Consider the following 19,240-nt stretch of genomic DNA (forward strand, 5'->3'; position numbering starts at 1 on the left):
TGGTTTGGGGTGCATTTGGGGCACGAAGGGTAGTTTGGGGAGTTTAGAAATGTGGTGGGTGGTGTCTGACAGAAGGTAGTTTGAGGTACTGCTTGGTGGTTCGTTATTGGGGTACTTAGGGTGGTGGGCGCCAGACTGATCATTGAGGGGGCGTGGCTGGGAGGAGGGAGCGAGGCTAGGGGAGGGGAGTGGTGTGCCGCCCTCGAAAAAGCGTGTGCGCACGCGCTCCCAGTGGGTTTGCTCCTGGCGCTCCCCCGGCTCGACGACCTGAACTGGCGCCTGCGCACTTGGTCTCCTCCGCTGCTGTGGTCTCGCGTCCCGCCCCCTGTCAGCTCCCCCATCCCCCGCCCCCCTCCACACCCCGCAGGCTGGAGCTCAGCGGCCGTGCAGCAGAGAGCAGACAAACCCGAGTTATTCGTGAGGGGGGGCCGGGGTCCACCGCCAGCGTCAGAGCCGGCGCTGCTCTCCCACCCTACCCGCGTCCCTCATCTGGCCCCCACGGCTAACAGCGGTGCCACCGAACGCGGCCCACCACAGGGCGTGGAAGGGGAGCGGGCGTGAGCTCGGGGGCAAGCAGGGGGGCCGTGAGAAAGGGGTGCTCCCACCATCCCTCCCAGCCCACACCGACCCCGCCTATGCCGCGGGGCGAGGACCCTAGGTGAGTAATGCCCGCTCTGGGAGGAAGGGGAGGTAGGGAGGAGACTGGGCGGGGTGAGGGCCCAGACTCCCACGGGGATGGAGCTGCGGGCGTACCCCCGACCTCTGACCCTGTGGTCTCACTTTCAACCCCTGCCGAACCTGAATATATCTGTTTTAAACCTCAAACCCGGGCTGGTCTTGACACCAGGACCTTCGGTCTGACCCCTGACCTAACCATTTCTGGCCTGGCGTCATCCTCAACCCCTATTTTGCCCCCCTAAACTTAGTACTTAGTCCTTACCCCAAACTCCATCCAGTTCTGTTCTCAGAATCCTTGGCCTGACCCCGATCCTTGTCTGACCCTGTTCCATCCCTGAAGTTCACCTTGCCTTGTCCTGATCACCCCAGTTTCTGTCCTGCCTGTTCCCTAAATTCTTATCCAGTCTCTGAACCCTTTACAGTCCTATCCTGTTCCCTTACCCAAGTCCTATCCACACCTGTCCAGATTCCTGACCTCTGACTTCTGTATTTTCTCCCCACCCTGTACTGTCCCCCTGGTCCTTTTCCTGACTCCTGATCTCCATCCTGGCAATCACCTTTAGACCATTCCTCTGTCTCCTGCCCTATTCCTGCCTTCAACCCTGTGCTGTTTTCCCCTGTCTTCTCTTGTCCCAACACTGTCCTCATTCTTATCCTCATTCTATCCCAGTCTTTTTCTGTTTATTACCTCCATCTTGTACCTGCTACTTTCCTATCCCTTTCTTTGACCACTGTCTCAGCCTGTCCCCCATCATGTCTTCTGATTACTGTTCTTTACTGACCCTGACCCCTGACCCCTGCTCTGCTTTTTTGTCCCCTGCTGCCCCTACTTTTTCTTTACCCTTGTCCTGAGCCTCACTCCATCCCATATCCTGGAATGTCTTGGCTCCTTCTCTGTCCAGCCTCCTGATCTCCTTCATCGGTTTTGTCTTGTTCCCTACATTCTTTCTTGTCCTGTCCCTTCATCTTTTCCTAACCCCAAGCCCTTGGTCCATTCCTAACCATGCCCCTCCACCCTGTTCAGATCCCTTCCCTCCTAACACCCACTTTCCATCCCCTTTGAGCCAGAAGGACAGTGGTCCCATTATACCCTGCCCTAAACTTGGAGGTTCCACTGTTTTTATTGTCTCTGAAGTTCGTCCCAAATGCTTCTCTTTTCATGAGCAAGAACTAGTAGCCTCGTGGGCCTCATGTGGCTGAAGTGGTTTCTGTATGTGATTTCCCCTGCCACCACCCAGTGATCTCACACAGAACTTTCATTTCTCACCCTGCCTTAGGAGGGCATAGAGCTGTTCCTATGCTTTCCATCCTCCCCGAGTGTGGAAGAACACCCTAAATTATTCATTGACTCTCTTGGAGTCTGTGAGGTCTGTGTCGTATTTCCAGCCTTGCTAGTTTGGGGGCTGCCCCATGGTGGGGTGGTCAAATATGTTGGGCTGAGAGACTTAAGGGTATGTGTGACTCTTCTAGGTTGTGTCACCCCCATTTCCTGGTCTTGACCCTGGGTGCATAACCCTTGCTTTCTTGGCCAGAAAAAAAGGTACATTCTAGGCCAGGGATTTCAGGGCTTGATTGGGGTGGGATAGGGCAGGGGCTTATCCCCCCTCCCTTAGCAGTAAGTATACTAATCCTAGTGCTAAGTTCACCCAACCTCTGTGGGGCAGGTCTGGGGGGCAGTCTCTGGGTGTTAGAATCGCGCCCATCCAGTAGTAACAGTGACAACAACAAAGTTCCCTTGCTGTCCGAATCTCCTTGATTCTGAGGACAGTCAGGGAGAATTTGGATAGTGAGGAGGTAACATATTATTCAGTTATGTTTTGTTCCTGCATTTCTCAGAGAGAGTAGTGAGAATTTGAGGAATGAGGCACCATGACCATCTCATTCATCTAAAACATTTGTCCAAACTTATTACTAACAACACAAACCTCAATCTGAGTTCTGAGAGGGAGAGTTTGGATAGTTCGGACAGTGAAAGACCCCCAACATATCTGAAGGTGCTTTGGTTTTGCATTTTTATATACATGCACACACATACATATGTATCTGTCTGTCTATCTATCTATCTATCTATCTACCATCTATCATCTATCTATCTAGGTACAGTGATTTTCTGCCAGTTCTTTTGCTCTTCCTCTTTGTCACATGTTTCTGGTGGTGCGGTGATAAACTGGCTGTTAAAAAAAACAAAACCAAGGAAATATGCCCTGCCTGGTGTGGCTCAGTGGATTGAGCATCGACCTATAAACCCAAAAGCCACAAAACATAACTGGTTCGATTACCAGTGAGGACATACGCATGGGTTGCAGGCCAGGTCCTCAGTTGCGGGTGTGTAAGAGGCAACCCATCCATGTGTCTCTCACCCATCGATGTGTCTCTCCCTCTCTTTCTCCCTTCCTTCCATTCTCTCTAAATAAATAAATAAAGTCTTAGAAACAAAACAAATGTTTCTGCATTCTAGTGAGTAGGAAGAGTTCAGATAATGAGAAATAATGGCTTTAACTCAAAAGCCTATTCAAAATTTCTCATTTTCCTGCGTTCCAGGGGCAAGAATTGGTATAGTAAGGGTACTGGTTCTGCATTTTTGGTGTTGAGTAGGGAGAGGTTAGCTAAGGAGGAAAAACAGCTCTGTTTCAAATATGTCTGATCTGTCAAGAAGGGAGGGTTCTGGGTCTGGGTAGCAAGTAAGGAGGGTTTTAAGGCTAAGGAATACTGGCTGTGTCTCAGAAATTCACCTGAATATATTTAGTTCTTGATTTTTGGTAGTGACAGTTTGGACAAGTTACTTGAGGGAAAACAGCTTTCTTTCAAATTTATCAGGTGAAGCTGAAGGATACCAGGTCTGTCATATTTATGAGCTCTGTCCAGAAAGTAACCAGCCACATACTCTGAAAAGTAGAGACGTTTATTGCAGAAGGTACAAGGTACAAGAAACATTGTACCTAGGGCAATGACACCTCAGTCCCCTTCAAAGTAGGCATCTTGGGACCTCACACAGTTCTCTCAGTCACCATCAGCTGCCTTGTTGTATTTTCCTGAGTCTTATCAATGGCCTGAAATCTATTCCCTTTCAAAGGTGATCTTAGTTTTGGGAAAAGCCAGAAGTCACAGGGTGCCAAAACTGGGCTGTAGGGGGGCTAAGTCGCCTGGCTGATTTGATGTTTCACCAAAAACCTCTGCATGAGACGTGATGCATGAGTGGGTGAGTTGTTGTGATGAAGCTGCCAATCATTAGTTGCTGTAGCTGCAGCCCTCTGAATCATGCAAATAGTTTCCATGGAGGAATGTTCAAGTTTAATGCAAAATTTGATGCAGATTTGTTGTTCTACTTGCTCAGTCATTTTGAATGCAATGGCCACACAGTACACATGCTCACTCAACAGGGTCTACCATCCCCAGTGACTAGTATAGTGAACTCATTGTTATTGACACATGCACATTCCAGTCCACTCTCCTTGGCTGCCAGGTTGCATCGACATTGCACAAACTACTCTTGTTATATTAACAATGGTTGGACTTTTCCCAGGCAGACCTCATATATACACATATTTTGATTCCTGAATTTGATATACTTCTAACTGTAACAGCCAGGACATGTTGAGCACTTAGCTTGGGCCAGACACTATCCTATGCAGCCTTTGAATGTATTAACTCATGTCATGCTCACAACAACCCTGTGAGGTACATAGGGTCATCATCATCCCCATTTTACAGATGAGGACAGTGAGGCCCAGAGAGGTTAAGGAACTTGTCCAAACAGTCACACAGCCAGTTAGTGGCAGAGCTAGATTGAGCCCCAGACCCACCACTTGCTACCTCTCCATGAGGTCACCTGACGGTCCAGTCCCAGCTGCAGTGGGACTTAGAGGTTGGCCAGCTTCCAGGCTGTCGTGGACCAGGGCAGTGATGTATGCGTGTGACTCTGCCCTGCTTGTCTGCCTGGCTGAAGAGGCCCAGTTACCTTTTCTGTCCTCCTCACTCTGCATCAGCCCACCTCTGCATCAGGTTATTATTGTTGTTATTGACAATCATTAATGACGTGGTGTGAGTGACCTTGCACTGTGAACTGACATCCAAAGTGACTTTAGCCTCTCTTGACTCTGCGAGCACCAGTTACCCATTTTTCAGATGAGGAAAACTAAGCCTTGAGATTCAGTCTGCACTGCCAGCCAGATACCTTTGTCCCTCTCATGTCTGATTCTATAAAAATCCCTCTTTCCAACATCCTTGGTGTTTAGCAGAGGTGGGTGAGGCCTTGGCTGACAGGACGCTCCCCACCGATACCTAGTTGCCCATCTTGTGACTGCTGCCTCCGCCAGCCCCAGGCAGCACAGGGGGTGGGGGGAGAAGGGAGTCATGAAAAGGGCCTTTGTGTTCAGTGCTAGAAATCTCATTCACAGAAAGAAAGGTGGGCCGGGTAGCAGGAGGCATGTATGTGGGGCATTGCTGGTACAGAGGGAGCTCTTCTCCAGGTGTGGCCCACCAGGCAGTTTGCCCTTTCACCGCACGGCACGGACTGCTGCGGGGGCCTGGGATGGGCTTGGATCCCGAGGTCCCAAGTGGAGCACAGAGTATGTGGTGTGTGCCGTGCAGGGGCAGAGCCCAGGTGGTGGTGTGGGGGAGACAGCACATCATAGGGACTCAGAGCCCTCAATTGCCTTGACTCTTGGCCATAAATGCCCAACGGGGAAGAATACGGTTGGGGAGCCGAGTGTGGATATGAAGCAGCATGAGTCCCCCTTCCCACTCGTCCTCCCTTGCAGGAGTAGCCTCTTGTGGCCTTCAACCCAGGGCCCAGCCCCCCAAGATCTGATTCAACCTGCTGTTACACCTCTGTGATCAGAATCAGGCCTCTTCACCTCTCCAAGCCTCAGCTTCCACATCTACAAGCTGGCTATGAGGAGCTGGGTCTGCACCATCCACCCAGGTTTGTAGGGACTGGGAGGGGTTAAATCACATGCATGTTTTGTTGGTCTGCTAGGATGATTTCTCCTAGAACTGCAGAAGGTGGTAGGATCTTGAGACCTGGTCTCTTCTTAGAAAAGTTGACCTCCTCTGTCCCTAGTTGGGAAGCTGTTAACCTCAGTGAAGGTAGTAATTGCCCTAGGGCCTTCTCACACCCCTGCCTGCCCTGGGAAGAAAGGGCAGGGGCCTCAGGAATGGGATGCAGACTGCCAAGAGACACACACGCGATTTACAGATTTTACACCCCAGGCTTCCAGGGTGCTTAGCACCTCACCAGACCCCAGCTCCCCAGTCGTACCCTGGGCTGGACAGAGTCTGATCTGGGAACTTGGGCAGCACCAGAGGCAGCCGCCACTGCCATCACCCTTAGCCCTTCTTCCCCAGTTCTCTTTTGGTGTACGGGGTGAGGGAGGAGGTCCAGGCTCTATTCTGGGCCATGCTGGACACCCTGAGGGTACATGACCCCAAGATTTCCCCTAAGGGTGGCCTGAGCTTTGGTGGCAGGCAAGCAAGGGTTAAAAGGTATGGGCTGGCCCAGTCCCTGGCCAGGTAGGCTGGGCCATTGCCTAGTGGGAGGTGGCCTAGGCAGCTGCCACTGCACTCACTGCTCACTGCCACTACCAGTTGGATCCGGGCCTGGTGGAGACAACTATTTTTTTCAGGTACCTGAGGCCATCCACAGCACCTATCTGGTATTGGTGAGAACCTGGGAACACGGGCCCAAAGGTGGGGAGAGGTGGGTATGGGTGGACTAATGTTCCCTATGGGAAAAAGCCAGATCCATACAAGAGGACAGAGAGGAAGGAGGGCCTGAGTAGATAGGTGAAGCCCAAAATACACAACTTCCTTTCCTGGCACGAAACCGATCCCTTGCCGGAAATGGAGGAAGGGAAGGGATCAGGGAGAAGAGAAGCCAGAGTCCCCCTTCTCCACTCCCTCTACTTCCTCTTCCCCTTTCCTTCCCTGCGGGAGCAGCCTCTGCCCTCCCTCAGCCCCAGGCCCAGCCTCTCAGGGGAGCCCAGACCTAGAGTGGGGCAGGGGGCCCCTAGGGCAATATGAACAATCTAGACACTGGGAGTTTGTATTTGCTTCCATGGTGGCAGGATGTGGAAATGGGGGTCCCACTGAAGGTGTTGGGGTGCCACCCAGTGAGGTGTCTTGATTGTAAACAGTCATTATAGCCAGGAATTTCTTGGTTGTGGTGTCAGAAGGGCAGACCTGAAAAACCTGCTAGGCCCGCCTCTGGGTGTGGGAGTGCTCTCGGTAGTGCTCCTGCTACAGCCCATCCTGGGACCCTGGGAAAGCACAGGGCCACCAGTGGGGAAACCTAGGGACTAGTGTGGGAGGGTGTTGGAGAGGGGTCTGCTGGGATCCCCTGTTTATCATCTTTGGATGGGCACCCGGCAACTTTGGGCCCCAAGGCAAAAATGCCGAGGGCAGAGATGTGCGGAGGCAGAGGTTTGGAAGTCCAGTGTGGGGTGTGGACTCTGTGTCTAACCTGCCCAGTGATCTCATGACTCAGGCTCTAGCTATGTCCCCAAGGTCAGGCTAATAGGGTGGAGCCAGGGTTCCTTTCTGGACCCCGTGTTGACTTCCAAGATGCTGTGAGCTCCCAGAGAAGGAAGGCTTGAAGCAGGTTAGTGTCACATGTAAGACCAGTCCTAGAGAACAGGCCCACCAGGGAGAAGTGGAGTCCTCTTGGGGTAGAGGAAGGTTTAGGGGAGCCCTGGGAGATTTCCTCAAACTCATATGAAAGCTGGGGTAGAAGGACTCCCAGAATCCAAGGGGCAGAAGAGGCTGACCTGGGACCTCAAGGAAACCTCACTCACTGTGCTGTTAGACCTCAGAGGGTGGGCATGTGAACGCCTCTACAAAGCACATGCTGCCGCCTGGATGTACAAAAGGGTTTTAGGTCCTGACCCTTGTCCCTGATGTTGAGGACAGGGAACCACAGGAGGTGTACAGATCCTATGGGGCAGGTAAGAGGACTGCTGAGGAACTTATAGGCCATATTAGTAGCTTGGCCACATTTCCCAATGTGTAGATGGGGAAGGGGCTTGGACCCACGCCTCCTCAGTTGACTGAGTCCTCTCCACACCTAGCCAACATGTTGTAATAAACTGGGGAGTTCGAGGTAGGTGGGGATGGGACCTCTGTGGCCTCATGAGGCCCTCCCAGCCACCTGCAACTCAGGTCAGGCCAGGTGGTAGCAGGTGATGTCACCTGGCTGCCCAGCTAGGGACTAAGCAGGATGTGGGAGGGAGAGAGCAAACTCCAGAGGAGGGGACGTGGGCAGGGCTGGCGGCCAGCCAGGGCAGGCCCCATGGCCAGCCAGGGCAGCTTAAGGCAGAGAAAGAGGCAGGAGACAGTCAGTTGTGGGTGCAGGACAGGCTGGGGTGGGCAGAGGGGCTGGAGGGGTCCTAGAGCCCAGTGCATACTCTCCCTTCTACACCAGAGCTGCAGGATAGAGATGAGACAAGTAGCCACCCACAGATCTAGGCTTGATCCCTGGATCGGCTGCCTCATCATTCTTTCATTCACCCAGCAGACACTCACTGAGCACTTGCTGTGCATGCAGAATTGTTCTGAATGCCAGAGATACTGATGAAAATAGGACAAACACGTTTCCTGTCCTTGTGTATGTATGAGGAACATAGTCTCTTGTTGGACAGCAGTTGTGAGGGGAAGTAATGTGGGGGCCCACCACTGGAAGTCCCCACATTTAAGTCCCAGAATGTGAGGACCAGGGGCTGGCATGGTGAGAGATGAAAAGAGCGCTCTAGGCAGCGGCCACAGGCTGGACAAAGGCCGTAAGGTTGCAAGCTCGTGAGGAATTGGTGGGGTTGGAGCGGCTTTGGTGATGGAGGGAGTGTTGGACCAAAGGGGTGGGCTTGGACTCTATCCTTAGCCAGAGGCAAGTTATTTTGTCTCTTTGTGTCTTACTCTCCTCATCTCTAAGCTGGGGGTACTGATAATCACAGAACTGCCGTCACGAAGTGGTTATGAAGATTAAATGTGGCATATAAGGTAACTGTTCCAGGCGCTCAGGTGCTTAATAAATGCTCACTCTTGTTATAGTCGTTTGAATCTGTTATATTAATTCTCCCTTCCCAGGTGAGAGTCCTGACTGTGGCCCATGGGCCTCTGAGGAGGCGTCGTAAGTCCGCCCAGCTCCTCACTTGCTTTGCTCCCATTCAATGGGAAGGGAACCAAGGTACCAGGGCCAAGTGGAGGCCAGACATTGATATAGAGTCTGAGAGGGCAGGTCAAGCAGATGGGTGGGGTCAGGGGATCCCTTCTTTCTGGGGTGGGGAAGCTGGGGCGGTGGGGATGGGGGGACCACACATGTGCTTTTTTAATGGCTCCGGTGTATCACTGCCAGGCCTTGTCCCACCAAAAGCCACGGCCTCGCAACAGCACCAGGATGGAAGTCAAAGGTCAGCTGATCAGTTCTCCCACTTTCAATGCCTCAGGTTGGTGTCTGTCCCCCCCCCTGCCTCCCTTGCTCTGAGTCACCCCCTGCCAGCCCATTGGGGAAGGGATGGTTCCTGGCCCCACAGGATGCAGGATGCTTGGCTGCCCCACTGATCTTTGCTCCCTCTGTGTCCAGCTGCCCTGTTTGGAGAGGCTGCCCCTCAGGTGAAGTCAGAGCGTCTGAGGGGACTGCTAGACCGGCAGCGGGCTTTGCAGGAGGCCTTGAGCCTGAAACTTCAGGAGCTACGCAAAGTGTGCCTCCAAGAGGCGGTAAGGGCCTGGCCCTAAATGTGTGGCAGTGGGGATGAGGAGCCAGGGGCCCTAGGTAGGCACACTGGGGTGGCCGTTGCTGACCCACTTGTCTGACCTGCAAATTCCCTGTCACTCTCTAGCTTCTCAAAGTTCAGCTTAGATTTCTTAGAATCAATAAAATAGGGCAGTGGACACCCACATCCCCCACCCTCATCTGCAGTTTGAAGTCCAAAAACCCTCACAAAACAATTGCTGTTTCCAAAATTTGGCAGTAAAATCTGATCTGAACTGACACAGGGTGATTTATAGTGTTGATTTATCCCTCTTGGTGTGACTGTCCGCACAGCTTGCCAGAAATGATAATGTAGTTCAGAGCATACAGCACCAGGCCATGAAGGAATGTTCTATAATATGCAGTGTATAGATAGTGTCATCTTCATAAAAAAATCAGAAATTATGATTTTCAAAACAAGCCTTCCTGCCTCCCATGCTCACTGCCTGGGATTTGGGCCATCAAGGGGCTGGGAGTCCAGCCTGGGCACGTCCCTGGTGGAGAATTGGGAGAAGGAAGAGAAATAACAAGCATGCTATGCCAAGCAGAACTGGGCTCCTAGTAGGACTTCTGTAGCTTCTGTAGTCATTACCGCTTTGCCCCGTCACTCCAACTAACCTCTGATAGTCTCTCAGTCCTGCCGTTCTGCCCCCCCAGGAGTTAACTGGCCAGTTGCCCCCTGAGTGCCCGCTGGAGCCTGGTGAACGGCCCCAGTTGGTCCGCCGGCGGCCCCCTGCAGCACGAGCCTATCCTCCACCACCCCCCAATCCAACACACCACTCCTTGTGCCCTGCTGAGGTGAGCAGATGGTCTGGGAGAACAAGTTGGGGGTGGAACAGATACAGAGGAGGAGCCTGGAGAGAACCTGGGCAGAGTGGGGGGGTTGCATTCAGGGGAAGGAGATGTCAAGATGAAAAGGAATCTGGCCTGAGGGAGGGAGGTTCCCAGTCAGAGACGGGATGCTGGTCTCTAACTGTTAGGAAAACTGTTAATGCCCTCTGGGAGATGAATAGGCCCAGACCTTAATCCGGACAGGTCCTACCCCGAGAGGGAAGAAGCCCCACCCCCGGAAGGAACAGGTCCCGCCTTCAGTGTAGATGGGCTGTTCCACCTCCTGGTCCCTGTGCTTGGCATTTTCCAACATTTAATTCTACCCCACCCTCTCTGGTGGGCCCTGCAGGAGCTGGCTCTCGACGCTCTGGAACGCGAGGTGTCAGTGCAGCAGCAGATCGCGGCAGCTGCCCGTCGCCTGGCCTTGGCCCCTGAGCTGAGTGCTGAGCAGCGCCGGCGCCGGCGCCAGGTCCAAGCAGACGCTTTGCGGAGGCTGCATGAGCTGGAGGAGCAGCTCGGGGACCTCCGAGCCCGCCTCGGCCTCCCAGTGCTCCCACTGTCCACAGGGGCAGTTATCACTGCCCAGGGTGTCTGCCTGGGCACGCGTCTTGCTCTGCTTAGCCAAGGTGAGCCATGCTCTGTCATCTCACCAGTGCAAGCATGGGAATGGACTTTGGCTGAGGGACAAGGTAGAGGTGCGGTGAGGGGAACAGCCATTGAAAAGTGAGCAGCGGGCAGAACCTAAGGAAACCAAACAGAAAGAGGGGTGGTGATAAACCAGCTCTGGGCAAGGTTGGGGCCATTGGGAACTGATCCATAAGGCCCCGGGAAAGTTCAGAGTCAAGTCTCTGGTGGTCTGGAATTCAAGTAAAGGTAGATTCTCAGAGAGGGTACAGGGTGGGGAGGAGACCTGCCAGTGGTATAAGGGGATGACCCTAGGCCTGGTATGGATGGGCTGGGGTCTCTCCCTTCTTGCCTGTAGATGATGTAGTTCTGCACTCGGAGAGCAGCTCCCTCTCAGAGTCTGGGGCTAGCCATGATAATGGTGAGGACCCCTGTCACCCAAACCCCCCATCCTTTGATGTTCAATCCCTCCCCTCCCTCTACAGCTTCTCCTTAGCCACGGCACATCCTCCAGTGGGGCTCCTGTCTCTACTTTTAGCCTGCTCAGCCCTGCCCAGCCCTCCGCCCCTCCCTGCCTCCCAAACCCTACCCTTTGCTTTGCCTACAACCTATTGCACCCCTTCTTATTGAATTCTCACCCTCTTTCTCCCTTCCACCCAGAGGAGCCTCGTGGCTGCTTCCCTCTGGCTGAGCGTCCCTCACCACCCAAAACCTGGGACCAGCTGCGGGCAGTATCTGGGGGCAGCCCTGAGCGGCGAACCCCATGGAAACCACCCCCATCAGACCTTTATGGGGACCTGAAGAGCCGGCGGAACTCTGTGGCCAGCCCCACCAGGTGCGGATAAGACCCTTCCCCCCTTTCTCAATGAGCCAGGAGTAGGGTCCTGAACCTTGGTGGCAGGAGGGCCTGCTGCTGGGGACTGTCTCTAATATGGACCCCTCCCTGGGCCTGCTCATCTCTCTCTAGCCCCACACGCTCGCTGCCCAGGAGTGCCTCCAGTTTTGAGGGGCGAAGTGTGCCTGCCACCCCTGTCCTCACCCGGGGCACTGGCCCCCAGCTGTGCAAGTAAGGGAGTTTGGGGGTGTGTTTGAGGATCAGAGGAGGGAACTGTTAGTTCTAACTGAGAGAGCATTACCAAAGGGTGTGGGATATGAGAGACTGGTCTATGGAAGGTGAATAGAAGTTGCTTGGTAGAGAAGAAGCGGGTGGGGATTTGGGGCAGAAACCCTAATGATTGCCTGTGGGCTTTTCTGTGCACTTTGGACAAGTCATTTTCCTTCTCTGAATCTTGGTTTCCTCATTTGTGAAATGGGCATAATAATATCTGCCTTTGAAAGACGCTCTGGGCGTGATTTAGTTCTGGTTAACATGCACTGAGTACTAAGTACCTGCTAGAGATCAGTGCTTTACATGGTATCAACTCATTTAATCATTGCAAGATCCTTAGGAGGAGGTGCTATTGTTATTCCCATTTTATAGATGAGGAGACTGAGGGACAGAGAAGTTCAGTGACTTGTTAGTAAACCAAAGACCTGGCATTTGAACCCAGACAAGTTTGACTCTAGAGTCCATGCTTTTAACCAGTCGTCTACTGCATTTTAAATACTAGTGCCTGCTTTTCTTAAGCTATGAACAGAACAGTCTTGGTCCTCATGGCACACGCATTCTGTGACGGTGGCTATTGGGATGATAGTTTTGGATGGTTCATACAAATGCGGGGGGGGGCACAGAAAGTTTAGAAGGGGTCTTAAATTCCAGGCCTAAGGATTAGGACCTCATTGCGGAGGAGGTGGGGAGCCATGAGAAGTGCCTTAGCAGAGGGTGCTGGTCATATTTGTCTGGAAGAGCCCTCTTCTGGGCCTTCTCCTGTCAGCATTTCCTCTCTAGCCCTACACACACTGACGTCTCCCTTGGAGCTAACAGCCACAGGCCCCGCCGATACATTTTTAATCCCTCTGCCCCCAAGTCGGGGACAGAACCTCTGCTGCCATTTACATACCTCTACCTAACAAATTTATACACACAATGTCTAGTTCTGGGTCCATCTGGGGGATGAAGAAGTGAAGGCTCAAAGAGAAGTATGGTACGGACCTAGGGCACTCAGCCCATCTGCCCGACATACCTGACTTTCCTCCCATCACTCCCACCTCCACTCCCCCAGACCTGAAGGCCTCCATTCTCGCCAGTGGTCCGGCAGCCAGGACTCCCAGATGGGCTTTCCCCGGGCGGACCCAGTCTCGGACCGCGCCTCGCTCTTTGCAGCTCGCACCCGCCGCAGCAACAGCTCTGAGGCCCTGCTAGTGGACCGTGCAGCTGCAGGGGGAGCTGGCTCCCCACCTGCACCTTTGGTTCCCCCTGCCACTGGTCCCCCGGTCTGCAAGAGCAGTGAGGTCCTGTATGAGTGCCCCCAACCAGTCCCTGCCTTCTCCTCCCGCACAGTTGGCCCCCCAGACCCTCCACGGGCTGCCCGGCCCAGCTCAGCTGCCCCTGCCTCCCGTGGGCCCCCCCGGCTCCCACCTGTGTGTGGGGACTTCCTCTTGGACTATTCCCTGGACCGGGGCCTGCCCCGTGGTATTGGTGGGCCAGGCTCAGGGGAGCTGCTACCTACAGCTGAGGTCCCAGGACCCTTCTCCCGCCGGGATGGGCTCCTCACCATGTTCCCGGGCCCACCATCTGTGTATGCAGCTGATGGCAGTAGCCCCCTCCTTCGCAGCAAAGACCCCCACTCCCGTGCCACCCGCACCAAGCCCTGTGGCCTGCCCCTGGAGGCTGCAGAGGGCCCAGAGGTGCATCCAAATCCTCTCCTATGGATGCCTCCACCCACCCGTATCCCTCCGGCTGGTGAGCGCAGTGGCCACAAGAGCCTTGCCCTGGAGGGGCTACGGGACTGGTACATCCGGAACTCGGGAGTGGCTGCGGTGCCCCAGCGTCGGCCGGTGCTCTCCCACATAGGCCCACAACACCCACCCTTCCTCCATTCCCGCTGCTATGAGGTGGGCCAGGCGCTGTATGGGACTCCCAACCAGGCACCCCTCCCGCACTCGAGGAGTTTCACGGCGCCCCCTGTCTCCAGCAGGTATGGGGGGTGCTTTTACTGATGGGTAGGGGTGTCTTGAGGTAGACGGCAGAGATCTCCAGGCTAAGGGGCAGGTAGTCAGTCGTGAGAGCTAATTGACTTGGACCATGAGAATGCTAGCTGCAGTCTTGGCACGGGGTCACTGGGCCCTGCCTGACCTACGTTAGTCCCTGGGGTATTGGTGGAGGGGTATCTTGGGCCCTGGCAACAGCAGTTCTTTACCAAGATGTAGATGAATTTTCATATTTTAACAACCAGTGCATGTCAGTTGAAAATGAACCTTGGAACCAGGGTGCTGGGAGGAAGGGACATCCTGTGCCCTCATTTTTCTCTTCCTCTTTTTGCCACGCCCCACGCTTTTGAGCCTTAAGGTGCTGTCCTTTGCCTCCCTCTACCTCTTTAATGAGCCTCTTTTCCTCTCTTTGTCTTTCCACCCTGTCCTCCGGATTCCTGCTACCCCTTCTAAAGATACTACGTGGACTTCCTGTACCCCCCGGAGCTGAGCGCTCGGTTAAGTGACCTGACGCTAGAGGGGGAGCAGTCCTCCAGTTCTGACCCTCAGACCCCAGGGACACTGGTTTGAACCCTCCCGATATGCCCCTTGTTGTCCTGGGCATGACTCCAGTCTGGAGAGCACACAGCTGACCTCGCTGAGCCCTAGGGTGTGGTTGCTCTTGGTCCTGGGCGGGGAAGTGCCAACCTCTTCCAATGCCCCTGGCTCCCCATAGGCCCACGAAGGTGTTTGATGCCCTGCTTCTCTTCTCATACTGTGCTGGAAACTGGGGGCCCTCACAGTCTGAAGGAGGGAGATGGTGTAGTAGGAGCTCCAAGCCTCCTCCATTTCTGTTTACAGTTGTGATTTAGGTTTTCACTGTCTTTCCCCGACACTAGAAGTTTTACAAAAGGGAAACTGTGATCTCATCTGGTTGGGTTCATTCCTGTCCTATGCCCAGCCTGTTCCATTCAGGAACCCCCTCCACAAAGTGGACCATATAGAGTAGCGGGGCCCTGTTTGGGGCAGCTAGGGGCTCTAATGTGAACAGAAGTCCCTGCCATCCCCCCCCCCCACCAGGGCACTTGTTGGGGAGTTAAGCTCTCTGCCTACATTTGGAAGGACTGAAATCTGGATGGGGGGGGGGCTTGGGTTCATTTTCCCACTCCAGAGGTACCAGAAGGAGCCCCCATCCCTATCTGCCTGTCTGTGCCCACTTCCTCTGCTTCCAGGGTGAGATGGCCCAGCCTTTGGCGGCAGCCTCTTCCCTGACTATCTCTACTCTGGAGGCTCTGCAGGAGGGCCCAAAGACAGAGCCCTTGGGCGTGTTGTGTCCTGGATGCTGCCGTGGTGGAACTTGGTAGATGCCAGTAAAATCCTCAGGTGACACCTGGCCATAGGCTGCGTCACGTCTTCCTTGGCTTTCCTTCCATCCACCACTTTTTAAACAAATCGACACAAGCTGTGTTTTCTATACCTGTCTGTGACTTTCTGGAGCTGGGGGGGGGGCGGTCCCGATACCCCCTTAACCTGGTGTTAAACTTTTCTTTTGTACCAACAAAACTGGGGCCCAACACACTACCCACACTGGAAGGGGATTTCTAGAATAAATGTGTAAACTGAACCCATGTGTTGCTCTTCTCCCTGCCTTGTCTTGGGACCCACACCCATAGTTAAGACCAGGTAATTTTTTTTAACATCGTGTTATGAAAAACATAAAACCATGGGAATAGCCTGTGATGTCAACCAGTTTGGCTTTACTTGTTTTGTCACATGTGTCAACTCTTTGCCTGTGGCCAGATTTCTGGCTATCCCTGAGCAAGAGCCCTTAGTAATACAAATGATAATGGGAACACTGCATGCCCTCAACCACCTGTGCATTATGCCACTATGGTAACGTATTCCCAGAAGGAGAGCTCACCACATCAGCCCACATATTTCCCAGAGACCCAATCAGAGTCTTAGCAGAATTGAAAAGCAGAAGGCCGCTGTAGCCCATTGAAATGTGCAGTCTTTATCTAGGAGGTCCAATTGGCTTGAGCCACGTAACAGCCTTTATTGCTGCAGCAACACTGATATATGTATATATATATATGTATATATATATATATATATATACTTCATTCCAAGTTGGGGCTACCCCCATCCCCATGGCCCTTGCCACTGTGGAACGTTGGCAGAGGATGAGAGGCAGAATCCCTAAGCAGAGCTGGAGGGGGGCAAATGGGACTGGTGAGTGGAGTTACTTGGGGCCAAGGGTTCAACAGGGTCAGGATACCCGATTTCCACCCAGAGGGGGACTGAAAACTTGGGTCCTAGGGTCAAGATTTGGCAATGATTTGATCTGGGTTCGAAGCTGGAGTGTGGCATGGAAAAACCTTGGTCTAAGGTTCAAGATTTGAGAATGCCTTGGTCCCACATCCCACAGCTTTGGGGTTGAGCATGGGGGACAAGTAGGTCCCAGTTTGGGGTTGGGGGGGGTATCTGTCCAGTTTGATGTTGGCCACGTATACTCAGGTTTTCAAGCCCCAGTTTTTGGCTAGATGTGGGTGGCTCTGTGTCCCAAGTTCAGAGCTGGGGAAGACTCTGGTTCCCTGGGTAATGGGGACTGGATATGAGGGTTATTCCAGTTTTGGATCTCAGGGCTGAGGCAGAGGAACGGTTACAGGTGTCCTGCTTTCTGAAATGGACAAGGGGCTCCTGTTTTAAGGGGTGGGAAAGTGCTTTGAATCCTGGTTAAGAGCCGGGGTGGGAATAGCATTCTCCAGGTCTTGGGTATAGATCCCAGGGCCCTAGGATCCAGCCTCCTGCTCTTGTCCCAGTGCCTCCAGTAGCAGCCCCATTGGCGTCCGCTTGAGACCAATGCTCTCAATCTTGTTCTCAATCTTGTTCTTGAGGTTGCGCAGGCGTAGCGAGGCATGCACCAGGATCACTATGGGCAATACCGAAAGGAGTGGTCAGTGGTCAGTGGAATGGGACATCAGCCTTTAGCCAATGGTGGCCCACAAAGGGGAACAGTACAGGCAGGCCACTGGTCAGTGGACAAAACACCTCCGATCCTGAAACTGGCCGAGCAACGCCTGGCAACAGGGGCGTGACCAGGGAGGGCACACAGTAAGGGGGATGTGGCTGGTGGAAGAAACTTAATACCAGGAGAGAGAGCCAGAAAAGCAGAATTAAGAAGGGCGTTCCCAAACAAGGGGAGCAAAGCCAGGGAAGGTGCTTTGTAAAGGAGTGTGGCCACACCCACCAGGTCCTCCCAGCCCCCCCCCCCTCCACCCAGGAACCAAGGCAAGGCCAGCCTGGCGCCAAGTGCTGGCCTTGTTCCCCGCTATCTCAGGGTAGTGGTAGTGGAGACTCACAAAGTACAGGCCCAGCAATGCTGAGCAGGAAGGTGCAAGCGCCGCCCACTGCCCAGAGAATCAGGAGGCCAACGGCAAGCACTGCGGCCAGGCAGGCGGCGGGGTGACTGCGGCGGCAGCGGCGCACGGCTGCGCGACTCTCAGCAGCCCACACCAGCACCCCGAGGGCCACCGCCACCACCAGTGCGCTTAGGAGGGTGTGCAGCGGGCGCACGTACCTGCAGGGACAATAGAACTAAGCCAGTAGATCAGTCGAGAGAGCCGCCCCGCCTCTAAACCTCCCAAGACGGCCATGCAAGCCCTAAGAGCTTAGGTCCCCACTCTCTGGACCCTCCCGCCAGCCCCATTTCCAACAGGTCCACCCTCCAGGATTTCCGATTCCCTTCTTCACAATCCTATGGTCCCATGTTCCGGAGCTTCAGCCCCTCCCACCTTGATAGGCTCCTTCCCCAAGTCTTTCCTCCTGACTCTACCCCTGCTGGGCCCCTCTCCAGTAACCCCACCCCATCCTGCCCCCAAACCCATTTGAGTCCAACCAACCCTTGCGGATTCTTTTTCCAGGCCTTCTGTGTCAACACATTTCCCTCTCCCAGGCCCAAGGTCCTTAAAGGATCCCCTTCCAGGCTTTAGACCCCACCCAAGTCCCTCCTCTAGGTTCTCCATTGCTCTCAGGTCTCAGGCCTTCTATCCCTGGGTCCTCCCTCTTGGTTCAAGCTCCCCAACAATGTATCTGTTCCTACTGCGCTCCAGTCAGACAGACTCCCCTCCAAACCTAGATCCTCCACAAGTTCACCCTCCAAACCCTTCAACTCCACCATAGCGACGATCCCTGTCCTTGCCCTAAGGCCTCCAGGACCCCCTTAACCTGGCCCCATCAGTAACATTGCTCCACCACCCCCAGACACACTCGCGACCCATTTTAAAGCTCTCTTTCAGGTCTACCTCCCCACTGTTTCTCCTTCAGTTCCACGTTCTCCATCTCCACTGGGTCTTCCTTCCAGCCCCAGTAGCCCCCTCATGCCCCCCTCAGTCAGGTTGTATTCAGCCCCAGGCCCTCCTTATAACTAGGTCCCATTCACTTCGAGTCCCCCCACTCCCAAGCACCTTAGACTTTCCAATTCTACTGAATGTGCCTTCCCATGCCTTGCAGCCTCCCCTCCCCAGGTTACCCTTCCCTGTTTACAGAATCCCACGGCCCACCCTCTATACCCTGCAGGCATCCCCGGCCAACTGGCGCCTCCCTCCCTCACCCAGCCAGCGAAAGACTGAAGCCGAAGCAGACAAGGTAGTTGGTTTGGTAGTAGAGGAGGTTGTTGATGACGCGATGGCACCATCGTTGTAGGTCGCACGGATCTGGGGCTGCCAGACGCGCGGACCCCAGAATGAAGTCATCCAGGGCACGTAGTGGTGGCAGCCGCACCTCCGACATCCTGCAAGTCGATGTAGATGGACCAGCCAGAAGAGCAGCTGGACTACAATGCCCGTTATTCCCCGCGCCACTGCAGCGGACATTGGGAAATGGAGTCTGGGCGGGGCAAGCCGCTACCGTATCCACCCAGGTAGATAGCGCAAGCGCAGCAAAAACACGTGACCGGGAATGCAAATACCGGAACAGTAAGCAGCAGGGGCTGCAGGGAAACTAAGTATCCGCAGCGAGTTCCTATGCGCTCCCGGACGGGGGCGCCAAGAGGGATTGTTCCAGGCGATGCTGGCGGAGCAGTAACAGTAACCAGGCAAACGGATGTAGCAAAGTTGACGGCAGGGACTATCATTAGGACTGGAGCACGATCCCACCTCCTTCCTGTCCAAGAGGGTCACACCTTTCCTGGAAACTCCTGCAGTGCCTTTTCAGCCTCATCTCTTTCAGGTCCCGCACCCCCCCACCCCACCGCGAGGTCCAGCCATAAATACTATTAAGGGCTTTTTATTCATATTC

At 54.1% G+C, this 19,240-nt stretch overlaps 2 protein-coding genes across 14 annotated transcripts; one reads left to right on the top strand and one right to left on the bottom strand.

Annotated features, from left to right (window-relative positions):
* Positions 1–353: 353 nt before the first annotated feature.
* CCDC120 (coiled-coil domain containing 120) lies at positions 354–15,566 on the top strand. Of its 13 annotated transcripts, none has more exons than XM_037062456.1 (13): positions 354–658; positions 5,439–5,602; positions 6,303–6,376; positions 8,755–8,854; positions 9,023–9,113; positions 9,251–9,384; positions 10,076–10,216; positions 10,599–10,875; positions 11,232–11,294; positions 11,534–11,708; positions 11,841–11,939; positions 13,036–13,950; positions 14,419–15,566. In XM_037062456.1, the coding sequence occupies exons 5-13, from the start codon at positions 9,065–9,067 to the stop codon at positions 14,531–14,533; spliced, it is 1,968 nt and encodes a 655-aa protein (XP_036918351.1). In that variant the 5' UTR covers positions 354–658; positions 5,439–5,602; positions 6,303–6,376; positions 8,755–8,854; positions 9,023–9,064; the 3' UTR covers positions 14,534–15,566. The 13 variants fall into 13 exon arrangements, with proteins under 13 accessions (XP_036918351.1, XP_036918352.1, XP_036918355.1 ...); XM_037062457.1 differs by having other exon boundaries at positions 6,303–6,338; XM_037062460.1 differs by having other exon boundaries at positions 6,303–6,332.
* An 859-nt stretch (positions 15,567–16,425) lies between these two features.
* On the bottom strand, positions 16,426–18,958 carry PRAF2 (PRA1 domain family member 2). The gene is made up of 3 exons (XM_037062470.1): positions 18,555–18,958; positions 17,305–17,522; positions 16,426–16,874 (listed from the first exon to the last, which is right to left on the bottom strand). Exons 1-3 carry the CDS (start codon positions 18,731–18,733, stop codon positions 16,735–16,737), a joined length of 537 nt encoding a protein of 178 aa, XP_036918365.1. The 5' UTR covers positions 18,734–18,958; the 3' UTR covers positions 16,426–16,734.
* Between the last annotated feature and the right edge of the window lie 282 nt (positions 18,959–19,240).

This window comes from Sturnira hondurensis, unplaced genomic scaffold, assembly GCF_014824575.4.
Source record: "Sturnira hondurensis isolate 20B ecotype Veracruz unplaced genomic scaffold, ASM1482457v3 Scaffold0013994, whole genome shotgun sequence".
NCBI lineage: Eukaryota > Metazoa > Chordata > Mammalia > Chiroptera > Phyllostomidae > Sturnira > Sturnira hondurensis.